Raw genomic sequence first — 19,305 nt, 5'->3', positions numbered from 1 at the left:
TCAAATGTCTAAATTTCACAGTAAAAGATTCCGTACTTCTTAGCTACACTTGAAATTTCAAGTGTCTAAAATTTCAGCTTCTTGCTTTGCCTTCCTTATTCTTTTTTTTTATCTTTAAGTTTGTATTTCTTGAACTGTTCTCCAGTTAAGATTGGACACTTAAGGCCTGTATTCTTTTTGATGAAGCACTCTTTGCAGCTCATATAAATGACTACTATAAAGTAAATGGTCTAATGATTGTACTGCATTGTAAACACTTCTTTCCACATCAACGATCTTTTACGTCTTCAACTAAAACTTCATTGTTGGCAGAAAAGCCTCTCAACTGCATCATTTCCATGAAACATGCGTAACAGCTTCTGTACAAACTTGAAGTCACGGTTTGCTCTTCGCAGTGAATTAGTCGGAATGTGATTAAGTTTGACCTCATTAAGACTGTATTCAGACTCTGCAAAAACTTGCACACTCATTTAACAAGGATATCCTTTTCCGTGTTGTTCTTGCTAGCATCAGTGGCACCACAACTAACATCCAAATGACTTCTTTTATGATTGCTTTGGTAACATCAGTAGCTAGTAATTTGCTAGAATTTGTTACTATTTTGACACCAGTTTTCTTTATGAACAGAGAAACATTGATCTACATTAGACTTAACAAATCCTAGTACAAAAATGGGAACCGGTAGCCCATTTGACTGATGCTTAGTGAAAACTTCCTCGTTTTTTAATTATAATTAATTAAAAAATTGAAGTTTTGTACAAGGGAATTTGTCTTCTATATGACATATAATCCTTTCAGAGTTTCTAGTGTTGGTGGACTTATGTACTCCAGCAGCTTACTTCAAAGGTGGAAGAAGTTCAAATGCTCTTTTCATGACTTCCATATTTCCAATCTATATCATAGAACAAAATTGAGAGCAAATTAAGAAAAGCCAGTGATGTTTGAGAAGGTTGCCTTTCTTGAAGAAAAATCCTTCATTAAATACCATACTGCCCTAAGAAATCCACAAACATACCAACCACATTTAGCATGAACAGTTTTCAAAGCTGCATTCACTACATGAAGTGAACATACACAAAAAAGAAGATGATGAAAATTTGTTGTTGATTATCTTCTTCATTAACTGTAAATGATTACAAATCATCCAACATCTTGAAGCTCACATTTCGGTCTTCAAATTTAAATGATTTTTCAGGTGACAAATTCAAACCATTCATTCAGATCTTCCAGGGAACTTAATTTTAACTCCGAAGATTTGACAGAACACAAAACATAAATGTTTCTTGTAGATACAGACTGATTTCATTCCTCCCAGAAACAAACCACTTCTCCCATTTGGGCAACTTTGTTTTAAACTCGGGTTATATGACACACAAAAGAATCCAACTTCCCTGAGTCTGCCAGCTAAGAGATAAGAGATTTCCTATTCGTTATCTGCTGCAATGTAGTTGGTTCAGCAGTAGGCCCTTGTTTCTTAGTCAGTTTTTCCCTACATCTATCGCACATTCTGTAATCTGTCACCCGTCAACATTTGCAACATTTGTACTCAGCATACTACAGAAATTTGCTATTGGCCTGTTCACATCGCTACCTTAGTGCGCTGCTATCACATTATCTTTTTAACAGTTAACTTGTTTTTAAGTACTTTATGTAGGCCAGACTCCTTGGCAGCCGGGGAGGGGAGGGGGGGGGGCGAGGGGAGGGAGAGAGAGAGAGAGAGAGAGAGAGAGAGAGAGAGAGAGAGAGAGAGAGAGAGAGAACACATGCGCCTGGTTATTCTGATGGAGGCCTATTTGGCCAGAAGCTTTGTTGTACCAATCTACGATTCAGCATCCCCACTATGTGGTCAGTAGCACCTATTGTTTTTATAATAGTGTTATTTATACAGCTTCATTGTTATCACATAGCTGTAGGAATTAATTTATACCTCCTAATCCAAATGTCATCCCAAGCTGATTTTTTTATGTTTTTGTATAACATGAAGAAGCAAATATCTTTTTTCCAGAAAATTTTAAGGCGACATGTTTTGAGATATTCAAGATCAAAAGTCACAGTCACTGACCTTAATTACACACATTGCTTGAATACGGCCATGCTGGATATCATTTTAAAGCTTGCTCTTAACCCTTCCAAAATTATTCGATTCACAGTTCTCTCTTTCGGAACAGAAGTTATAGCAGTCTTCGTCAGCAACATTTGGCGAATTTTCTGCACATATTTAGACCTTCGGAGAGCCATCAATTTGTGTCCTACTTGCGCCAGAATACATTCTCTCAACAAGTGCAATGAACACATCAAAGCTGATAAAAATATGAGCTGTTCTGACTGAAAATTGTATGTCTGTGTGCTGATATGACAAGAAATGACCCCAGCTGTAATGTGGCATCTCTCTCCCTGTTACTTGAACAGCCTTGGATAACTTCCTCCACACTTTTTTGTACATAAGAACTAATAAACCAGGCATTTGCAGAACTAAATACGTCCATAAAAACAGTTCTCTAACAGAGCTACCACTATGAAATGCCTTCAGTAAGCTGCAAAAGACCTGGCGATATTTTATGATTTAAAGATAGTACTATGGGCTCAGTAAATTTATAAATAGTCAACTCAGAATGGTGCTTTTGAAATAGAAACTGCTTGTCTAACCATTCCATTACTACAGAAATAGGTGACAAACCTGGTGTACATTGCCTTCTCAAAGATTTTGGACAATGATATAAGGAGTGACACTGGGTAGTGATTTTTTATATCTGGTTTCCCTTTCATAGGTAGAACTGACAATTGCATATTTTAATTTTTCTGGGAAAATACACTAGGTTAACAATGCATTACATAATAAGTGACTAAGAACATTACTTATTCTAGGGTCATTACTTTAAGGGTCTTATTGGAGATGTTCTCATATCTAAATAAACTTCTGGTTTTTAGAGTCAAGATGACATTTCTTATTTCAGATATGGATGTGAGATTAATTTTTAACTCACAAAATGTTCTCTGTATTTCTTCTTCAGTGTACTGTTTTGCTTTCTCTTCCAAACCATTAGCACTACCGTATTTACTCGAATCTAAGCCGCACATGAAAAATGAGACTTGAAGTCAAGGAAAAAAAATTTTCCCGAATCTAAGCCGCACCTGAAATTTGAGACTCAAAATTCAAGGGGAGAGAAAAGTTTTAGGCCGCACCTCCAAATCGAAACAAAGTTGGTCCATTGTAATACGAGACAATTTAGGTCGAACGAATGACGATACAACTAGCTACAGTAGTTTGGTTCGAGTCGTAAGCTTAGTTAAGCTTTACCAGGTAGCCATTGCTATGCGTCAGGGGCTCCGTCCGCATTTATACGGGTACCCTTCCTTTTTCAGGTGCTTTGTTTGGTTTGAATTGATGGCTTATTTTTCTTTGATCTGATAGGTGTCGTTCTCTGTTATAGGTGTTTACGTCACTCTAAGCTAAAAATGTATTATTGTACTGTGTCATGCATTGTTTGTCGCATTCTGTTACTGAGTGTTTACGGCCTGTCGCCGCTTGCCGCATGGCTTGCTGTTGTGCGCGCTACCGCGGTCTTTTTTTTCCTTTCTTTTTTTTTAAAAAGAGGGATCGTCTTATTAGCAAAACAATGGCAAAAGACTGCTATTTGTTGTTACTTACACTGCTGGTTTCTTTGATAAAGATCAACAAGAACCAAATAATAGACTGCGTATGATAGAAGTTGTTCTGAACGAGAGTTTAGCGAAAATTTTTCTCCGTTTGAAAATCTTTGCAGACGCCTCTTTAGTACATTACATTCTGCACAGAAATTAGAGTCATCGTAGATTTAAAAACTAGTCAATTGCCGTGCTTCATTTCTGACTGTATCACTATTAGGCATAAGAATAATACGAGTATAAACATGACATGATATGTATATTCTTCCGTGCTTGCTGTTGTCTCACTCTAGTTTCGTAGTTTATTAGGCAGACAGGATTTAAATGAGATTGCAGCAAACACGAAAGAATACATGGCAAAATGTTTATATTCGTATTATTCTTATGGTGAAGAGAATACTGCATGTGATTCACAATTTGTAAAATTCCTATTAGCGACGATCTCTTCTCACAGGTAGTCAGGTAGGAAAAAATTTAGAACGTAGCGTTGGCCATATTGATAAACATCCAAAACAGTCTTTCCAGTCGGATTTCTGTAGTACATTGGTGAAATGCTGCTACATTCGAAGATGAACAATACGTAATTTGTATTTACTTCGTTGTATAATGTATGAAAAAGGCAGTGGTCGAAACTCGGGGCAGAGAAAACGTTTGTCTTCCACCTCTTTTTTAAAATTTATTTACTGATGCAGAGGTTTTGGCGCCAATATTTATCTTTGTGCCTGCAAAGTATGCCTGTATAGCGCTACATATGTTTGACGGCAGAAGTTAGTTGTGGCGGCACCTACCAACATTTTTGAGAACTTCCGCTTTCGTTGCACTCGAATCTAAGCCGCAGGCGGTATTTTGGATTACAAAAACCGGAAAAAAAGTGCGGCTTAGATTCGAGTAAATACGGTAATTTTCTCCCCTATTTTTAATTGTAGTAACTGAAAGTGTCTGCTACACAGTATGCATTTTAAAAGGCTCCCATTGTCTTTAACAGAAACAATGTCATCGCACACAATCTCTTTCCCTGTTCCTCTTTTAGCAACATTCCCTAAGGATCTGATTTTTATATCTGATCTGTCAAATTCAGACAGGTTGTGCATACTCCTCTATTTTATCATAACTTTTCTTAATATGTTACAGCACTGTTTTTTTTATATCTGTGTCATTACTCGTTCTGGCTATTTTGTACAAATCCTGTTTTTCATTGTGAAGAGACTGATACCTGCACTGACCCAAGGTTTCTTTAAGGACTTTCCACTTTTATATCATCCCTTTAGGGAAACTACTTTAAAAATGAATACAAACTCATTAAGAAGTAGGTTGAATTTGGAGTTGGCAATATGCTCATTGCAAACTGGTAGGGAACTTTATGACTGATACCAAATTATGAATGGCTAAAAGCATCTATAAATCACTTTTCCTGTAAAGATTCCTTTAAGAAATTTGCATTAAAATAGCCACAAATTAACAATCCCTTCCTTCTGTCTGACAGAAGTTCATCAACTTTTTCATTTCCCAATTACCTAGTGGACACTTGTATATTGCAACAATCACAAATATTACATATGGGAATGCAAGCTTTCTCGGGGAATTTCGATGATGAAATCTTCGAGTTATCAACATATCTTTCAGAGTTCTTGCAGAACCATGTCTTGACTTGGCTGATAACCCGAGGAGACTACATCAACAAATATTTGATTTCGCAACAGCAACTCACAAGCACATGCTACAACAGAGACAAGACAAAAAATCCCAGATTCTTTCCGGATTTCTCAGTTAAAAGTATACTTCTCAATTCTTTAAATGGTGATGGTTTTATGCGCTGGCATAGAACTTGCCAGTATTCTAGGAAACAAAACTCACAAAAATGCGTTTCAGAAAGACCTTTGATGCAAGACAATACACAAGACGTTACTTTCGTTATTACCAAAGTATGAATACAAATCCACCTAACACAGCATGACAGCTTCTGAGCACTGAAACTGAAATTGCAATGCTTTTCAACCAATCCTAGCTCAACTCACATGACCTCACCAGCCAATGACAGCATACAGCATAGGACATTTGATGCAGTCTGCTAACAGCAACATGGTTTAACCAGCAAGAACATACAAATAGGAAAAGTTAATGCTTTATATTTATATACATAGAGTACGGCTACAAGAAAAGTTAAGTTTCACATATAATACTGGTCTTCTTTAGCACATTACTTTTTAATGTATATTGACAATAACTATGCCAGTAAAACTTTCAATAATGGTGTAAGTGGCTGATCTGAGCCCAAAACTTTTCTGAGCGGTTGGTCCTCAAAGGGTTGAGTTTTGAACGAGAATCAAACACTCCACGATATAAGAAATTAATCACACATTTTCACAAGTAACATAATTCATTTGTGTAAAAGGAAATATAGTTTGAAAGTAACATTTCTCAAGCCACCATTTGTAATATTTTACAGCAATCTGCTAGAAATGTGAACTGTGACATCACAGTCACTGAAAGCAGTTTGCTGTTACAAAGTACTGCATAGTTTTTGCCTTAAACCCTTTTACACATTTTTCTGTCTGCAGAGGCTTGTATGTGCATTGTGTGTTGTTATAAATGGCGAATTTTCTTTGCAACTAAAGTTTTATATTTTGGTGTTTTTTGGCACTTATGTTCTACTATTGCAGTATTATTCAGCTGTAGCAAGCTAAAGTAAAATTCTTTGTTACACTATCAGTTCTTACCAGTCAAAAATTTAAAAAAATTTAATTGAAAACTAAAACAATAAAAAATTCCCAGGTTTTTTTAAAGATGAAACAATTTCTCTTTTTTCCCAGATCTCCCAGGGCATATACACTTAGGATTGAAGTCCTGGTTGAGCACTAATTTTCATTAACAATGATCGATTCACTACAAGACAGTCAGATTATGCTGCTCTCCTCTGTATTTTTGCTGTTTTGTGTTAGCTCGATGTCATACATTCACCCTCCACCACGGCAGAAATATACATGTTACTAATCAGCATTCATATGGCATGACTGACTACAGTTGGGACTCATTAATAGTGCAGTGAAAGACTACTCTGTTTCAGTGTTTCATTTCAGAAAATGCACCACTTCATTCCTGAACACTTTAAATTATCAGACTTTCTACAGCTACATACATATTCCACTAGCCACTCAAGTGCATGGCAGAGGTTGTCTTATACTGCTACTAGTCGTATCTGTTCCTGTTCCACTTGCAAATGGAGTGCTTAAAGAACTACTGTCTGTACGCCTCCATATGGGCCCAAATTTTTCTATCTTGTCTTCATGGTCCTTAAACGAAATGTATGTTGGCAGTAGTAGATTTGTTCTACAGTCAGTCACAAATGCCTGTTCTCTAAATTTTTTCAGTACTGTTTCATGAAATGAATGTCATCTTCCCTCTAAGAACACCCATTTGAGCTCACAAAGCATTTCTGTAATATTCTTGTGTTGATGGAACCTACCAGTAATCAATCTAGCAGCACACCTTAGAACTGCTTCGTTATATTCCTCTATTCTGTCCTAATGGGGATCCCAGATACTCTAGCATTATGTACTGTTGTTCTATATACAGTCTCCTGTACAGACAACTATACTGTCCTAGAATTTTGCCAATAAACTGAAGTCGACCATTCTATTTCACTACTACCAACCTTCCTTGCTTGCTTGTTTGTTTCATTTACCGTATTTACTCGAATTTTAGGCGAACTCGAATCTAAGCCGCACCTGAAATTTGCGACTCGAAATTTAAGGGGAGAGAAAAGTTTTAGGCCGCACCTCCAAATCTAAATAAAGTTGGTCCACTGTAATATGAGACACAATTAGGTCGAATAAATGATGATACAGTTACAGTAGTTTGTTTCGAATCGTAAGCTTAGCAGTTAAGCTTTACCAGGTAGCCATTGCTATGTGTCAGGCGCTCCATCTGCTCGCTCCCTTTTTCATGTGCTACGTCTGGTTTGAATTGATTGCTTATTTTTCTTTGATCTGATAAGTGCTGTTCTCTTTGTTATAGGTGTTTATGTCACTCTAAACTGAAAATGCAGTACTGTACTGTGTCATGCATTGTTTGTCGCATTCTGATAATGAGTGTTTACGGTCTGTCGCCGCTCGCGGCATGGCTTGGAGGGGGGGAGGGGGGGAGGGGGGGGGGCGGGGGAATCGTCTCCTTAGCGAAACAATGGCAAGAGACTGCTATTCGTTGTTACACTGCTGCTTTCTTTGATAATGATCAACAAGAATCAAATAATAGACTGCGTATGATAGATGTTCTGAACGAGAGTTTAGCGAAAATTTTTCTCTGTTTGGAAATCTTTGCAGACGCCTCTTTAGTACATTACCTTCTGCACAGAAATTAGAGTCATCGTAGATTTGAAAATCTAGTCAATTGCCATGCTTCATTTCTGACTGTATCACTACTAGGCATACAGGCATAAGAATAATACGAATATAAACATGACATGATATGTATATTCTTCCGCGTTTGCTGTTGTCTCACTCTAGTTTTGTAGTTTATTAGCAAACAGGATTTAAATGAGATAGCAGCAAACATGACAGAATACATGGTAAAATGTTTATATTCATATTATTCTTATGGTGCAGTATTCTCTTCATGTGATTCACAATTCATAAAAGTTCCTATTAGCAATCATCTCTTCTCACAGGTAGGAAAGAATTCAGAACGTAGAGTTGGCCATATTAAAAACATCCCAAACAGTTTTGCCAGTCGGATTTTCGTAGTACATTGAAATGCTGTTACATTTGAAGATGAACAATACGGAATTTGTATTTACTTTATTGGATAATGTATGAAAATGCAGTGGTCGAAACTCGGGGCGGAGAAAAAAGCTCATCTTCCATCTTTTCTTTAAATTTATTTACTGACAGAGGTTTTGGTGCCAGTATTTATTTTTATGTCTGCAAAGCATGCCTGTGTAGCGCTACATATATTCGACGGCAGAAGTTAGTTGTGGCAGCACCTACCAACATTTTTCAGAACTTCCGCTTACTTTGCACTCGATTCTAAGCCACAGGCAGTTTTTTGGATCACAAACACTGGAAAAAAGTGTGGCTGCGATTCGAGTAAATACGGTAATACTGCTTGGCAACATAATGTAATCACAATTCTCAAGGGCACTCCTGGGGATACCTATTTCCCTAAAGAAAATTCGCTGTCCAGGCCAATTTACTGTCTTCCACAACTGGAGATGTCTTCAACCCACTCACACATCTGGAAACGCACACTGTACATTCAGATCTTCGATAACAGTCTGCAATGGGAGACAAAGGTTTTTCAGGAATGTATGAAAATAGAATCTAGCATGTTGCTCTTCCACAGTGTATTTTGCAAGAAACCCAGGGAGAAATATTATGTCACATAGTCACGTTATTCATTTACAGAAACTGTTCACAATATGGACGTTATCACATTCGCCTATCACATTTCTTTAAATTTTGGTAAATTACACAGGAATACCAATGTTCTAGTAACGGTCTTCACCCATGTCATTGTTAACAACACAAGCAGTATTTGTTTTATAACTGTCAGTCTCCTCTTAAAATGCTGCCTTCACTACAATCCATAGAGACTTACTGATGAGTTTTTAATCTTGTCAATTGAGGTGAGTGTGTGATCCTCTTCTGGAATCCCATTTTTGGAGACTGTCTTTAAATGGCTTGAGTAAAAAGACATTAAGCACCTGCAATTTTTAAGTTGTACCTCCAGGTATGACAACTAGGTCTACGTTTCACACAGTAACTTTGGTCTTTATCTCAGGTGTGATGTGCCCTTTAATAGCATTCCGAAATGGTATAGCTCTCCGAGTACAGCACTAAGTTTGCAATTCCAAACAGCGTCTAATCAGATGGTAAAGCACTTGCCCGCGAAAGGCAAAGGTCCAGAGTTCGAGTCTCGGTCCGGCACAGTTTTAATCTGTCAGGAAGTTTCATATCAGTGCACACTCTGCTGCACAGTGAAAATTTCATTCTGGAAGCATCTAACCAGTCCATCATTAATTCTGTTCTCACCAGCACTTTTATTAGCAAAATTTAACTGAAACCTAAGGAAAGTCCCTTTGGTCAAAGTTTTACACTTCAGAATATCATAAGGGACAGCTTTATTTCCTCAGCAGTAATTACTGACAAATGATAATTCTTTTCTACTGATGTCCAGTTGTTCTTAATGAAATATGCTTGTCACCCCTCCACATCTCACTGCTGTATAGCTCAGCGTGTCCCAAAAGACAAGCTTCTCATTGACACTGTGAATCTGGCGTAGAATGTAAGAGTATTGCTGCCACATCTGGATCAAGTGCCTGTGGGAGCTGGAAATATTCTTGGTTAAGTCTTCTGACACTGTTCAAATAAAGTACTTCATCATGGTGGTTACTCAGACTTGGGGGAGGGGGATGGAGGTGGGTCCCCTGAGAAATTCAGGTATGGGGAAGGAAGATTTCATGAGAGCTCCTGAGATAGTAACAGCTGGAATGTGTGTGTGTGTGTGTGTGGGGGGGGGGGGGGGGGGGGGGGGGGGGTTGAGCATCTCACAGTGTAACGACTTTTCTTTCCTCTCACATGTAGTTTAATCACAGTTTCTGAACATGGTCTGATATCCAAAAAATTAACATACTTTTGTATATGAAGTATTTTAAAATGTGTGATTTATTAAGTAAGCTCAACAAAAATAAATTCCAATGTTACATTAAAAACACAGAATTCCCTGCAATTTTATAAAATTCCTTTGCACTTCCCTGATTTTTCCAGGTAAAATACCCCGAGAGTTCTCAGTTTTCCAGACGAATCGCACCCTGTTCGAAGGATACACGAGTTACTTCTATGTATACACTTTCAATACCAAATTGCACTCCCATTACAACAACAGAACTACGAGGCTGATAATCGTTAGTACTTAAATGACCTGACATTTTCAGATTGTTATACTATTATTTCACACACGTAACTAATTTCCCTGCCCCGGCAAATTTGTTTTTCATTTCAAACTGAGATATTAGTAATTAGTACTACAGCTGAAGTTGTATGTGAAAATATACCAGGTATTTGTATGGTTGTGCTGATAAATCACACACTTTCTTCAGGTTTGAATTATGCCAAAAACGTGTGGCTTGTATTAGGTAAACACAGCAAATGCATTATCAGGAAACACGTTGCCTTACTAAATGTCCTTGGGTATGCTATATTCTAGTACGATGTCTGAACTGCTCTAAACCCCAACAGCACTCTTTCCCTTATCTCAATACTTTGACAACTGGAGCATGATTTTGGCCAAATGTATCATGAACTTATTTTGTCTAGCAGGTGTTGATTCGGTGCTACATCAAATGTATTATGAAGTTTGTATGTATCAAATTTATCTGCTTGGCTCTGTCCACTGCTAACATTATAATGTCATTGCACAATCGTTATGTAGGAGATCTAGGTTAGTTCGAAATTAATCAACTTTCAGAAATGTAATTACTTACTACTAAATTCAAAATATTTTTGAAAATTCTGCCATAAATGATTGATTTGGGACTGTAGTGACGTGGATCAGTCACATTCTCCTTTATAGATGGGTGTGACCTGCACTTTTTTTAATCACCGGTACAGAAACAAAACAGTTTTCTTAAAAAGAAAAACTTGTGACTGAGCAGATGAAACAATGTAAAACTGGTGCAATCACAAGACATTCATTTTACCAGACAGGCATCCACAAATTTTTCTTGTGAAAAATGGAAAGGCATTTACAAGCTATTCATGAAAGTGCATGAGCCTACAACATTTCAATGTATTCTACATTATTTTGTAGAACTCAAAAATTGAGGGTGTTTTCAGAATCCTTGTTCCCTTTCTTTGTTCTCCTATTCTCTTCACCTACAGTTAGCTACAGGAGTTACATGCCGGATAGGAATTTTTTCCTCTGCTCTACACATGTATTATACAACAGTTGATGTGCTTTAGTAAGCAAAACTGAACTTACACATTTTCTCTTGGAAGTGTGCTATTTCTTGCTCACTGCCTCAGGCAGAGGTTCACTTGGGCACGAAACTATTCTATATTTCAAAAATAATAATTAATTAAAAAACATTGCTGTAAGAGAATATAGAAGGAAACTCCACACACTGAACTAAAAACGTTTAAAAAGTTGTGCAATAATCATTTGGATCACATATATTTGCTAACAAGAAGCTGAAAAGGTAATGAATCCTAGAAACAACAGATTGGAGTCCATGTGCCTCCTCTCAAAATATAACTACTGCATAGATAATTTTTTTACTGATGCTGTCTCTAGGCATTATGTGGATTATTCATAGCCTTCAGTCAACCATTTTCTCAGTTTTATAAAAATAGTTCACCGGATTCCTCTCGACCCAGTACTACATTTACTCTCAGATACTAACGTACACGTGTGGAATCACCCTTCTCATGGACCGATTGTAGCTCCTTGTTTGTAGTACAGATGGTCTGTCCTAATTTCATGATATCCTTGATTCCCTTATTCAATTTAATGTTGCTCTTACCATTTCATAATTTCTTTATTGCTGTTCCAATGATTCTGCTCTCTGATATCCTGCTCAGAAGCATTTTCTTGCATTTTTAATACCTGATTCTGTGGTTAACTTGTAGTGTTTTATTTCTGTGGCTACTGCTTTAAAATACAGGGCTATTACAAATGATTGAAGCGATTTCATAAATTCACTGTAGCTCCATTCATTGACATATGGTCACGACACACTACAGATACGTAGAAAAACTCATAAAGTTTTGTTCGGCTGAAGCCGCACTTCAGGTTTCTGCCGCCAGAGCGCTCGAGAGCGCAGGGAGACAAAATGGCGACAGGAGCCGAGAAAGCGTATGTCGTGCTTGAAATGCACTCACATCAGTCAGTCATAACAGTCCAACGACACTTCAGGACGAAGTTCAACAAAGATCCACCAACTGTTAACTCCATTCGGCGATGGTATGCGCAGTTTAAAGCTTCTGGATGCCTCTGTAAGGGGAAATCAACGGGTCGGCCTGCAGTGAGAGAAGAAACGGTTGAACGCGTGCGGGCAAGTTTCACGCATAGTGATGTGAAAGATTCAGTGTTTAAACCTCCTCTAGCAAGAAACGTGCCAGAACTGCGAGCTCGCATCAACAATGCTTTCGAACTCATTGATGGGGACATGCTGCGCCAAGTGTGGGAGGAACTTTATTATCGGCTTGATGTCTGCCGAATCACTAAAGGGGCACATATCGAACATTTGTGAATGCCTAAAAAAACTTTTTGAGTTTTTGTATGTGTGTGCAAAGCATTGTGAAAATATCTCAAATAATAAAGTTATTGTAGAGCTGTGAAATCGCTTCAATCATTTGTAATAACCCTGTATTTAAATCTGTATACGATTCTGATTTCTTGTGCTATTGTTTTGTTAGTGACATCATATTAACCCTGTTTTATTTTTAAGGATATTTTGAGCCGAATCTTCTGCACTATTTCATTCAGTGATTTAATTATCACTCCATTATATATTCCAACACACAGTTACCATATTTTTATCAGGAATAGTTCATAAAATCCCCCTCTGAACTGGAGTTTACTGTGTTGGCTAAGGTTAGCTCTGCCAATTTTATTAATCTTAGGTAGTGTCAAAAATTGCCTAAGATTTTCAATATTGAAGGTCAATGAACATGTGTCCATATAAAATATACGGTCACTTCATTGTAAGAGGCTTGTTTTGTTTCCTGTACTGTACCGTGCGTGGTTGATCTGGATCATAATACACATCTTTTTCTCTCAATGCTATGCCAAATGAAATACAAATACTCACCCGGAGTTGTGTTATACAAGAAGGATCCTTCATCTGTCCATTTTCTTCCTTGGTATTGTAACCTTCTACTCTCTTGTCACGTTCCGAAACCTTCCATAGTTTTATAGTCTTATCTGGAATAAGTTGAACAGTGTTTAAGTAAAATATAAAGGTAACAGAAAAAAATACACTTTACACACTGAACAGCTTCATTACATTTGGCTCCACTATAAAATGAACATATTAAGTTACCCATAAAACTGAACCTGTCAACATTTGCATGGTCTGAAGAAACCAGTCATTCAAGTTCAATACTGTATGTGCAAAATAGCAACATAACAAAAATGAACCAATCTCTTCACATTTGTTGGCTTCACTAATCCAACTGTCAAACTCTCTGAGCCATGTTACAGATCATTACACAAGCACAGCTAAGATTTCATATTCACATTCACTGTCTTCACCCTCACAACTAAACCATCTTCCAATCTGACACATACCTCAGGATACACTACAAGACCAGTCCATAAAAAGCAAACAAAATTATAAAAATATCAAAGCAACAAAATAAATATTGCTTTTGTTCTCTTCTATTTGTTTGCATCTGCATGCCACATTAATATGTAGTGGTCTAAGACCAAACTGTCTCAAAATCTGCCAGAAAATCCATAGAAATTCCTGTCACGTGTGAACTATACCAGCAGTGAGAGAAACAATACGTTCACTACCCAACATAAATGGTAATGTTACTGATGACAGCATCACTAAAGCAGAGTAAACACAGTTTTCTGAAATTCCTTCCTCAATAAAGACGAAGTAAATATTACAAAATTCAAACCAAGGACAGTAGTCAACATGGCTAACTTAAAAGTGGCTATCCTCCAGGTAGTGAAGCAGCTTAGTCATTTAATAAAGCCAAGTCTTCTGGTCCAGATTGTACACCAATTAGTTTTCTTTCAGAGTTTGCTGATATACACAATCAGATACAACAGCTTACTAGACGAAAGATCTATATCTAAAGACTGGAAAGTTGCACAGGTCACACCAATACCCAAAAAAGGAATACGAGTAATCCACTGAATTATACATCTGTATCACGCTCATTTGCAGTAGGATTTTGGAACATATATTATTTGTTAGCATTATGAATTATTTTGAAGAAAAACTACAGACTAATAGTCAGAGCAGGTTCGGAAAATATTGTTAATGTGAAACAACTAACTCTTTGTTCAGATGAAGTAATTAATGCTATCAACAGGAGATCTCAAATGGTTCAAATGCCTCTGACCACTATGGGACTTAACATCTGAGGTCATCAGTGCCCTAGAACTTATTACTACTTAAACCTAACTAACCTAAGGACATCACACACATCCATGCCCGAGGCACGATTCGAACCTGCAACCGTAGCAGTCGCGCGGTTCCAGACTGTAGTGCCTAGAATCTCTCGGCCACTCCGGCCGGCAGGAGATCTCAAACTGATCCACATTTACTAAAGTCTTGACACCATTCCTCACAAGCAACTTTTAATAAAATTGCATTCCTATGGAGTGTGTTCCAAGTTGGAAGGCTGGTTTCGTGATTTCCTACTTGAAAGGTCACACTCTGTAGTAACTGTTTTGAAGTCCTAGATTAAAACAAAAATGGAATCTGGCATTCCCAAAGAAGTGTTACAGCCCCCTGCTGCTCCTAATCTATATAAATGATTTAGTAGATAATTTTACCAACCTTCTTAGACTGTTTGCAGGTGATACTGACTTATCTGTTGAAGTCATCAGAAGATAAAAATAAACTGCAAAATGATACACACAATATACCTGTATGGGACGAAAACAACTGATTCTAAATAACAAAAATTGTGAGATCATCCACATGGATATTGAAAGGAATCTTAAATTTCAGTTACACAATAAATCATACAAATCTAAAGGCTGTTTATCAGCTAAATAGTTAAAGATTAGAATTAACTTGGATTGGAATAATCACATAGGTAATATTGTGAGGAAGGCAAACGAAGACTGTTTTATTGGCAAAACTCTTTGAAGATGCAACACATCTACTGAGGAGACTACCTACATGACACTTGCCTGTTCTATTCTGGAATACTGCTGCTCCGTGTGCAATTTGCATAAAATAGGATTGACAGAAGACTGTGGAAAAGTTCAGAAAAGTCTAAGTCCTTTTATATTATTGTAAAACGGGAGGGTGTGCCATGGATACGGTAAAGAGGTGGGGTGGCAATCATTAAAACTGTAGTGTTTTTGCAATATGACGAGATCTTTTCACAAAATTTCTTTCACCAATGTTCTCCCCCAATGCAGAAATATTTAGCCGCTGTCCACTTACAGCAAGAGAAATACGTGCTCACATGTAAATCTTTAAGTGATCATTTTTACCACATGCTGCTCATGAGTGGAACAGTAGAGGAATTGTCTGTAGATGATTTTATGAATCCTCTTCCAGGCACTTAAGTGAGTGTGGCACGCGCGCGCGTTATTGACACATTTAAAGTTGCTAACTGCAACAATCACATACACTTATCATTAAAAAAGGAAACTGTGAAATACAGTGAGGTACAACAAAGTAACACTGCAGCCAACAATGGCTTACTCACACAGTACTGGCAGCTAGCTAATGTTGGTCAAAGCAGAAAACAAATTACCACTGGACAAAGCCACCTGACTTTTACAAAGTTCTACCAATTGTGAATTTGAGAGCAGTCTGCCAACCAATTGTGAACAGTAAACCGAGAAGTTAATATTTCTCTTCTTCCTATGCCAACTACCAAAGTCCAAAAACTTTGAATACTTTCTGTTTTCACTCCATCTCACACGAATACAATAGTAATAGTTGCATTCACATTCACACCCATACCCAAATACAGACCATGCACCTTTCAGCTTATATTCTATTATATAAACAAACTATTTGAAGTAAAAGTAATTGGTACACTGATACCTATGTTTAATTAAGCACTACACCAACCAAATTATTATATACAAAAAATAATGGCTACATTGAGAAATTACTAGATAAACAACACCAAAAAGAAAAAATAATTTTGCTAGCTCATATTTTGAACATCAATGAACAAATTTACACATGCTGTAAATATGATCACAACCTATTGTACTGTAAAATATTGAAATATTTGCTGCCTTAAAGCTAAGCGATTATTTAAATCTACAATCATTGTACAATTACAGACATTCAACCAGATTTGTCAAATACTTAATTTCGAGAGCCAATAAAAATTAAATCTAATTTGACAACAAAATAAGAGATATTGTCTGGACTACCGTTAGTGGAGAGAAGAAAATGGGCTTGATTCCTCCTTTTCAACCACCTAATTTTATTAATTTTCTCTTCAATTTCCAAACTCTTCAGGTAGTCGAACTCAGGTTCATGACTATGAAATGTGCTGTACACTTTGTACTCCCCACGTCTTGGAATGCAGTTTTTACTCTGAAATACAATTAAACAATGAAGCTGAAAGCTATGTGAACACAACTTAAAACCAAATAAAGTTAAATGGACAATGAAAACATTTGTCACACTTCACAATACCATGACTTCATCCAAAACTCACTACAAATTAGTTATACACAGAGATAATTGCTATTTGAGTTTATGATACAATAATACACTTGTTGATGAGTATTTTTCAAATATAATGATACCATATACATAGCCTACTGGCCTAATTTTTCACAATAGGCCTACAGTGAGATTGTCTACAGAGCAGCACAGCTTTTTTGAATTCATCTTTAAGTAATGATTTGGAATATGAAATGTGTCAAATATGGCATAAACATGGATCTCTGGCTATAATATTCATGAATTTGCTACCACAACCTGTATCTTATTTCCACAGTGAATGGCCTAACTAAACCTTTTAACCTAAGACAAACTTCACACTATGTTACACAAGTTTGTCACCACCACCACCTCCTACAGCAACACCACCAAACTCTACCCTATGATGAAGATGTGCAACTTAGTGTTGGCAAAATAGCTCCCAGATGAACAGCTGGGTGTCAGAGCCAAGCAGGCACCAATGCTGAAGTTAAATCACAATAAAAGCCCCTTGTTGTTCACATATTTTAATAATTACAGTTATCCATGAATTAAAAATTTATATAAATGTAGCCACATTGATACGTCATATCAGTTTACTTCGTCTTCTGGTTGTGTTAAGAGTGGGTCACTGCAGGTAAGATAAAAAAAAAAACTTACATTATTTTGCACTTTACACTTAAAATTTCTGTCATTATGCAAGTCAACAGTGAACTGGTTTCTTTTCTGTCTCAGTAACAGCAGCATTCAGAGGCTGTGACAAAAATTATGGACTGACCTGATATAGCGTACAAACAATGCTCACTGACCAGATTTTGGCAAAATGTGGAACACTGTGAGAGCAACTTGCCCAATCAAATGGTGAAATCCATCATAAAATTACAAAAACCAATTCCATCTAGTGACCAGTGACGCCTGTTTTAGCTATGGTCAGATATTTAACAACACTTATTCTTACTCTACTGAACAAGTTCATTTGACCAACAATATTTGAACACCACACACACACACACACACACACACACACACACACACACACACACACAAAATCACTGACAAGTAAACAAGAAGAATTGGCATCTAATTTCTCATTCTAAATTTTAGTACTGAATCCATTATACTATACACCATCAGGGGTTTATATTCATCTGTAGCGAACAAAAGTTTTCAAAATGCCCAGTTTCGTTGTTACAGAGTGAAGGTATCTTATATAATGGCAACTAAATACGATTATTCTGAGCAGTTATGTTTTAGGTCAAAGTACTAAAGAAAATGGTTAATAGTTTATAAATTCACCAAATCTGTCTAACGACTATACCGACAGCAAATTAATTAGTCTCAAAAGTTTTGCTTTAGGATTCACTCAAAGTCTACGCACTACATTAAACACGTATGAAAAATTACTTTTTTCTGAAATGCAGAAAACAACTACTTACGATAGGATCCCTCTGAAATATGACTACTCGTCCTCCTTTATCCCCTGTCGCTAAGAGATCACCATCGTGGTTAAATTCGACACAGGAGATGATATCAGCTGTAACATAAAAAGTTCACATAAATGAGATTCGCAAGGTGGAAAAACGATTTATTTTACTAAATGTATTTAACTGGTACTACGAAGATTACTGGTACTGTCTGCTACCCCTTACCGCAACTATTGGGACTAGTTGTTGCTAAAACATTACAGTTACAACTACATATCTACAGTGGTTTTCATTCTCTCTCTGTTCTCCGAAGCAACTGTTACATGAATGTATAACACAATAAATAGCCTGACATGAAACTTACCGTCTGTTACATCCTCTTCCAGCGTCCCTTTCACCTGAGAGAAGCACCATTGTACCTCCCCATTACCTAAAAGAACAGATACAATCCCTTATAACAACGCTCCTCAAAATACCATACGCACAAAAGCACAAAAACAAGATCTTTGTTAGTTATCGAAAGTGAGGTTACCGAGATTTAAATTCCTAACCGTCATGTTTCCAGAGAGCAATTAGGTCGCCGTATTTATCCCACATAAACAAGTTGCTTACCGGCCATAGCAGACACCGGGGAGAATTTCGGAAGATTACTGCAGTCTGTGAGATATTTAAAAATTTATTTTCACTGGGTTTCTTTAAAAGGAGGACGATAAAAAAGGATTTGTCACATTTCAACATAAAATTGTCACTAGCAATGGCGGTATTCACGAGTGCATAACAACCAACATGACGTCACACGCCGAGCAAATATCAGGAAAACTTGACTATCGCATCGCGCCACAAGCACTTGGAGACTTACAGATCACGTGACTAAAG

The 19,305-nt window shown here is 37.0% G+C and overlaps 1 protein-coding gene across 3 annotated transcripts in view; it reads right to left on the bottom strand.

The window, feature by feature from the left end:
• LOC124787614 (protein phosphatase PP2A 55 kDa regulatory subunit) overlaps positions 1-19,305 on the bottom strand; it is an 84,309-nt gene that overhangs the window by 25,306 nt on the left and 39,698 nt on the right. The window contains exons 1-5 of one of the 3 annotated variants that reach the window (XM_047254370.1): positions 18,962-19,249; positions 18,794-18,859; positions 18,442-18,539; positions 16,729-16,894; positions 13,451-13,563 (exon numbers count right to left, since the gene is read on the bottom strand). In XM_047254370.1, the coding sequence (XP_047110326.1) occupies positions 13,451-13,563; positions 16,729-16,894; positions 18,442-18,539; positions 18,794-18,859; positions 18,962-18,986 (468 nt within the window). In that variant the 5' untranslated portion in view covers positions 18,987-19,249. Of the gene's footprint in view, positions 1-13,450; positions 13,564-16,728; positions 16,895-18,441; positions 18,540-18,793; positions 18,860-18,961; positions 19,250-19,305 lie in introns of those variants that run through there. The other 2 variants (XM_047254371.1, XM_047254368.1) reach the window with 2 other exon arrangements.

This window comes from Schistocerca piceifrons, chromosome 3, assembly GCF_021461385.2.
Source record: "Schistocerca piceifrons isolate TAMUIC-IGC-003096 chromosome 3, iqSchPice1.1, whole genome shotgun sequence".
In the NCBI taxonomy this organism is placed as follows: Eukaryota; Metazoa; Arthropoda; class Insecta; order Orthoptera; family Acrididae; genus Schistocerca; species Schistocerca piceifrons.
The sequence above is the reverse complement of the archived record's forward strand: the minus strand, read 5'-3'. Positions and strand labels throughout refer to the sequence as shown.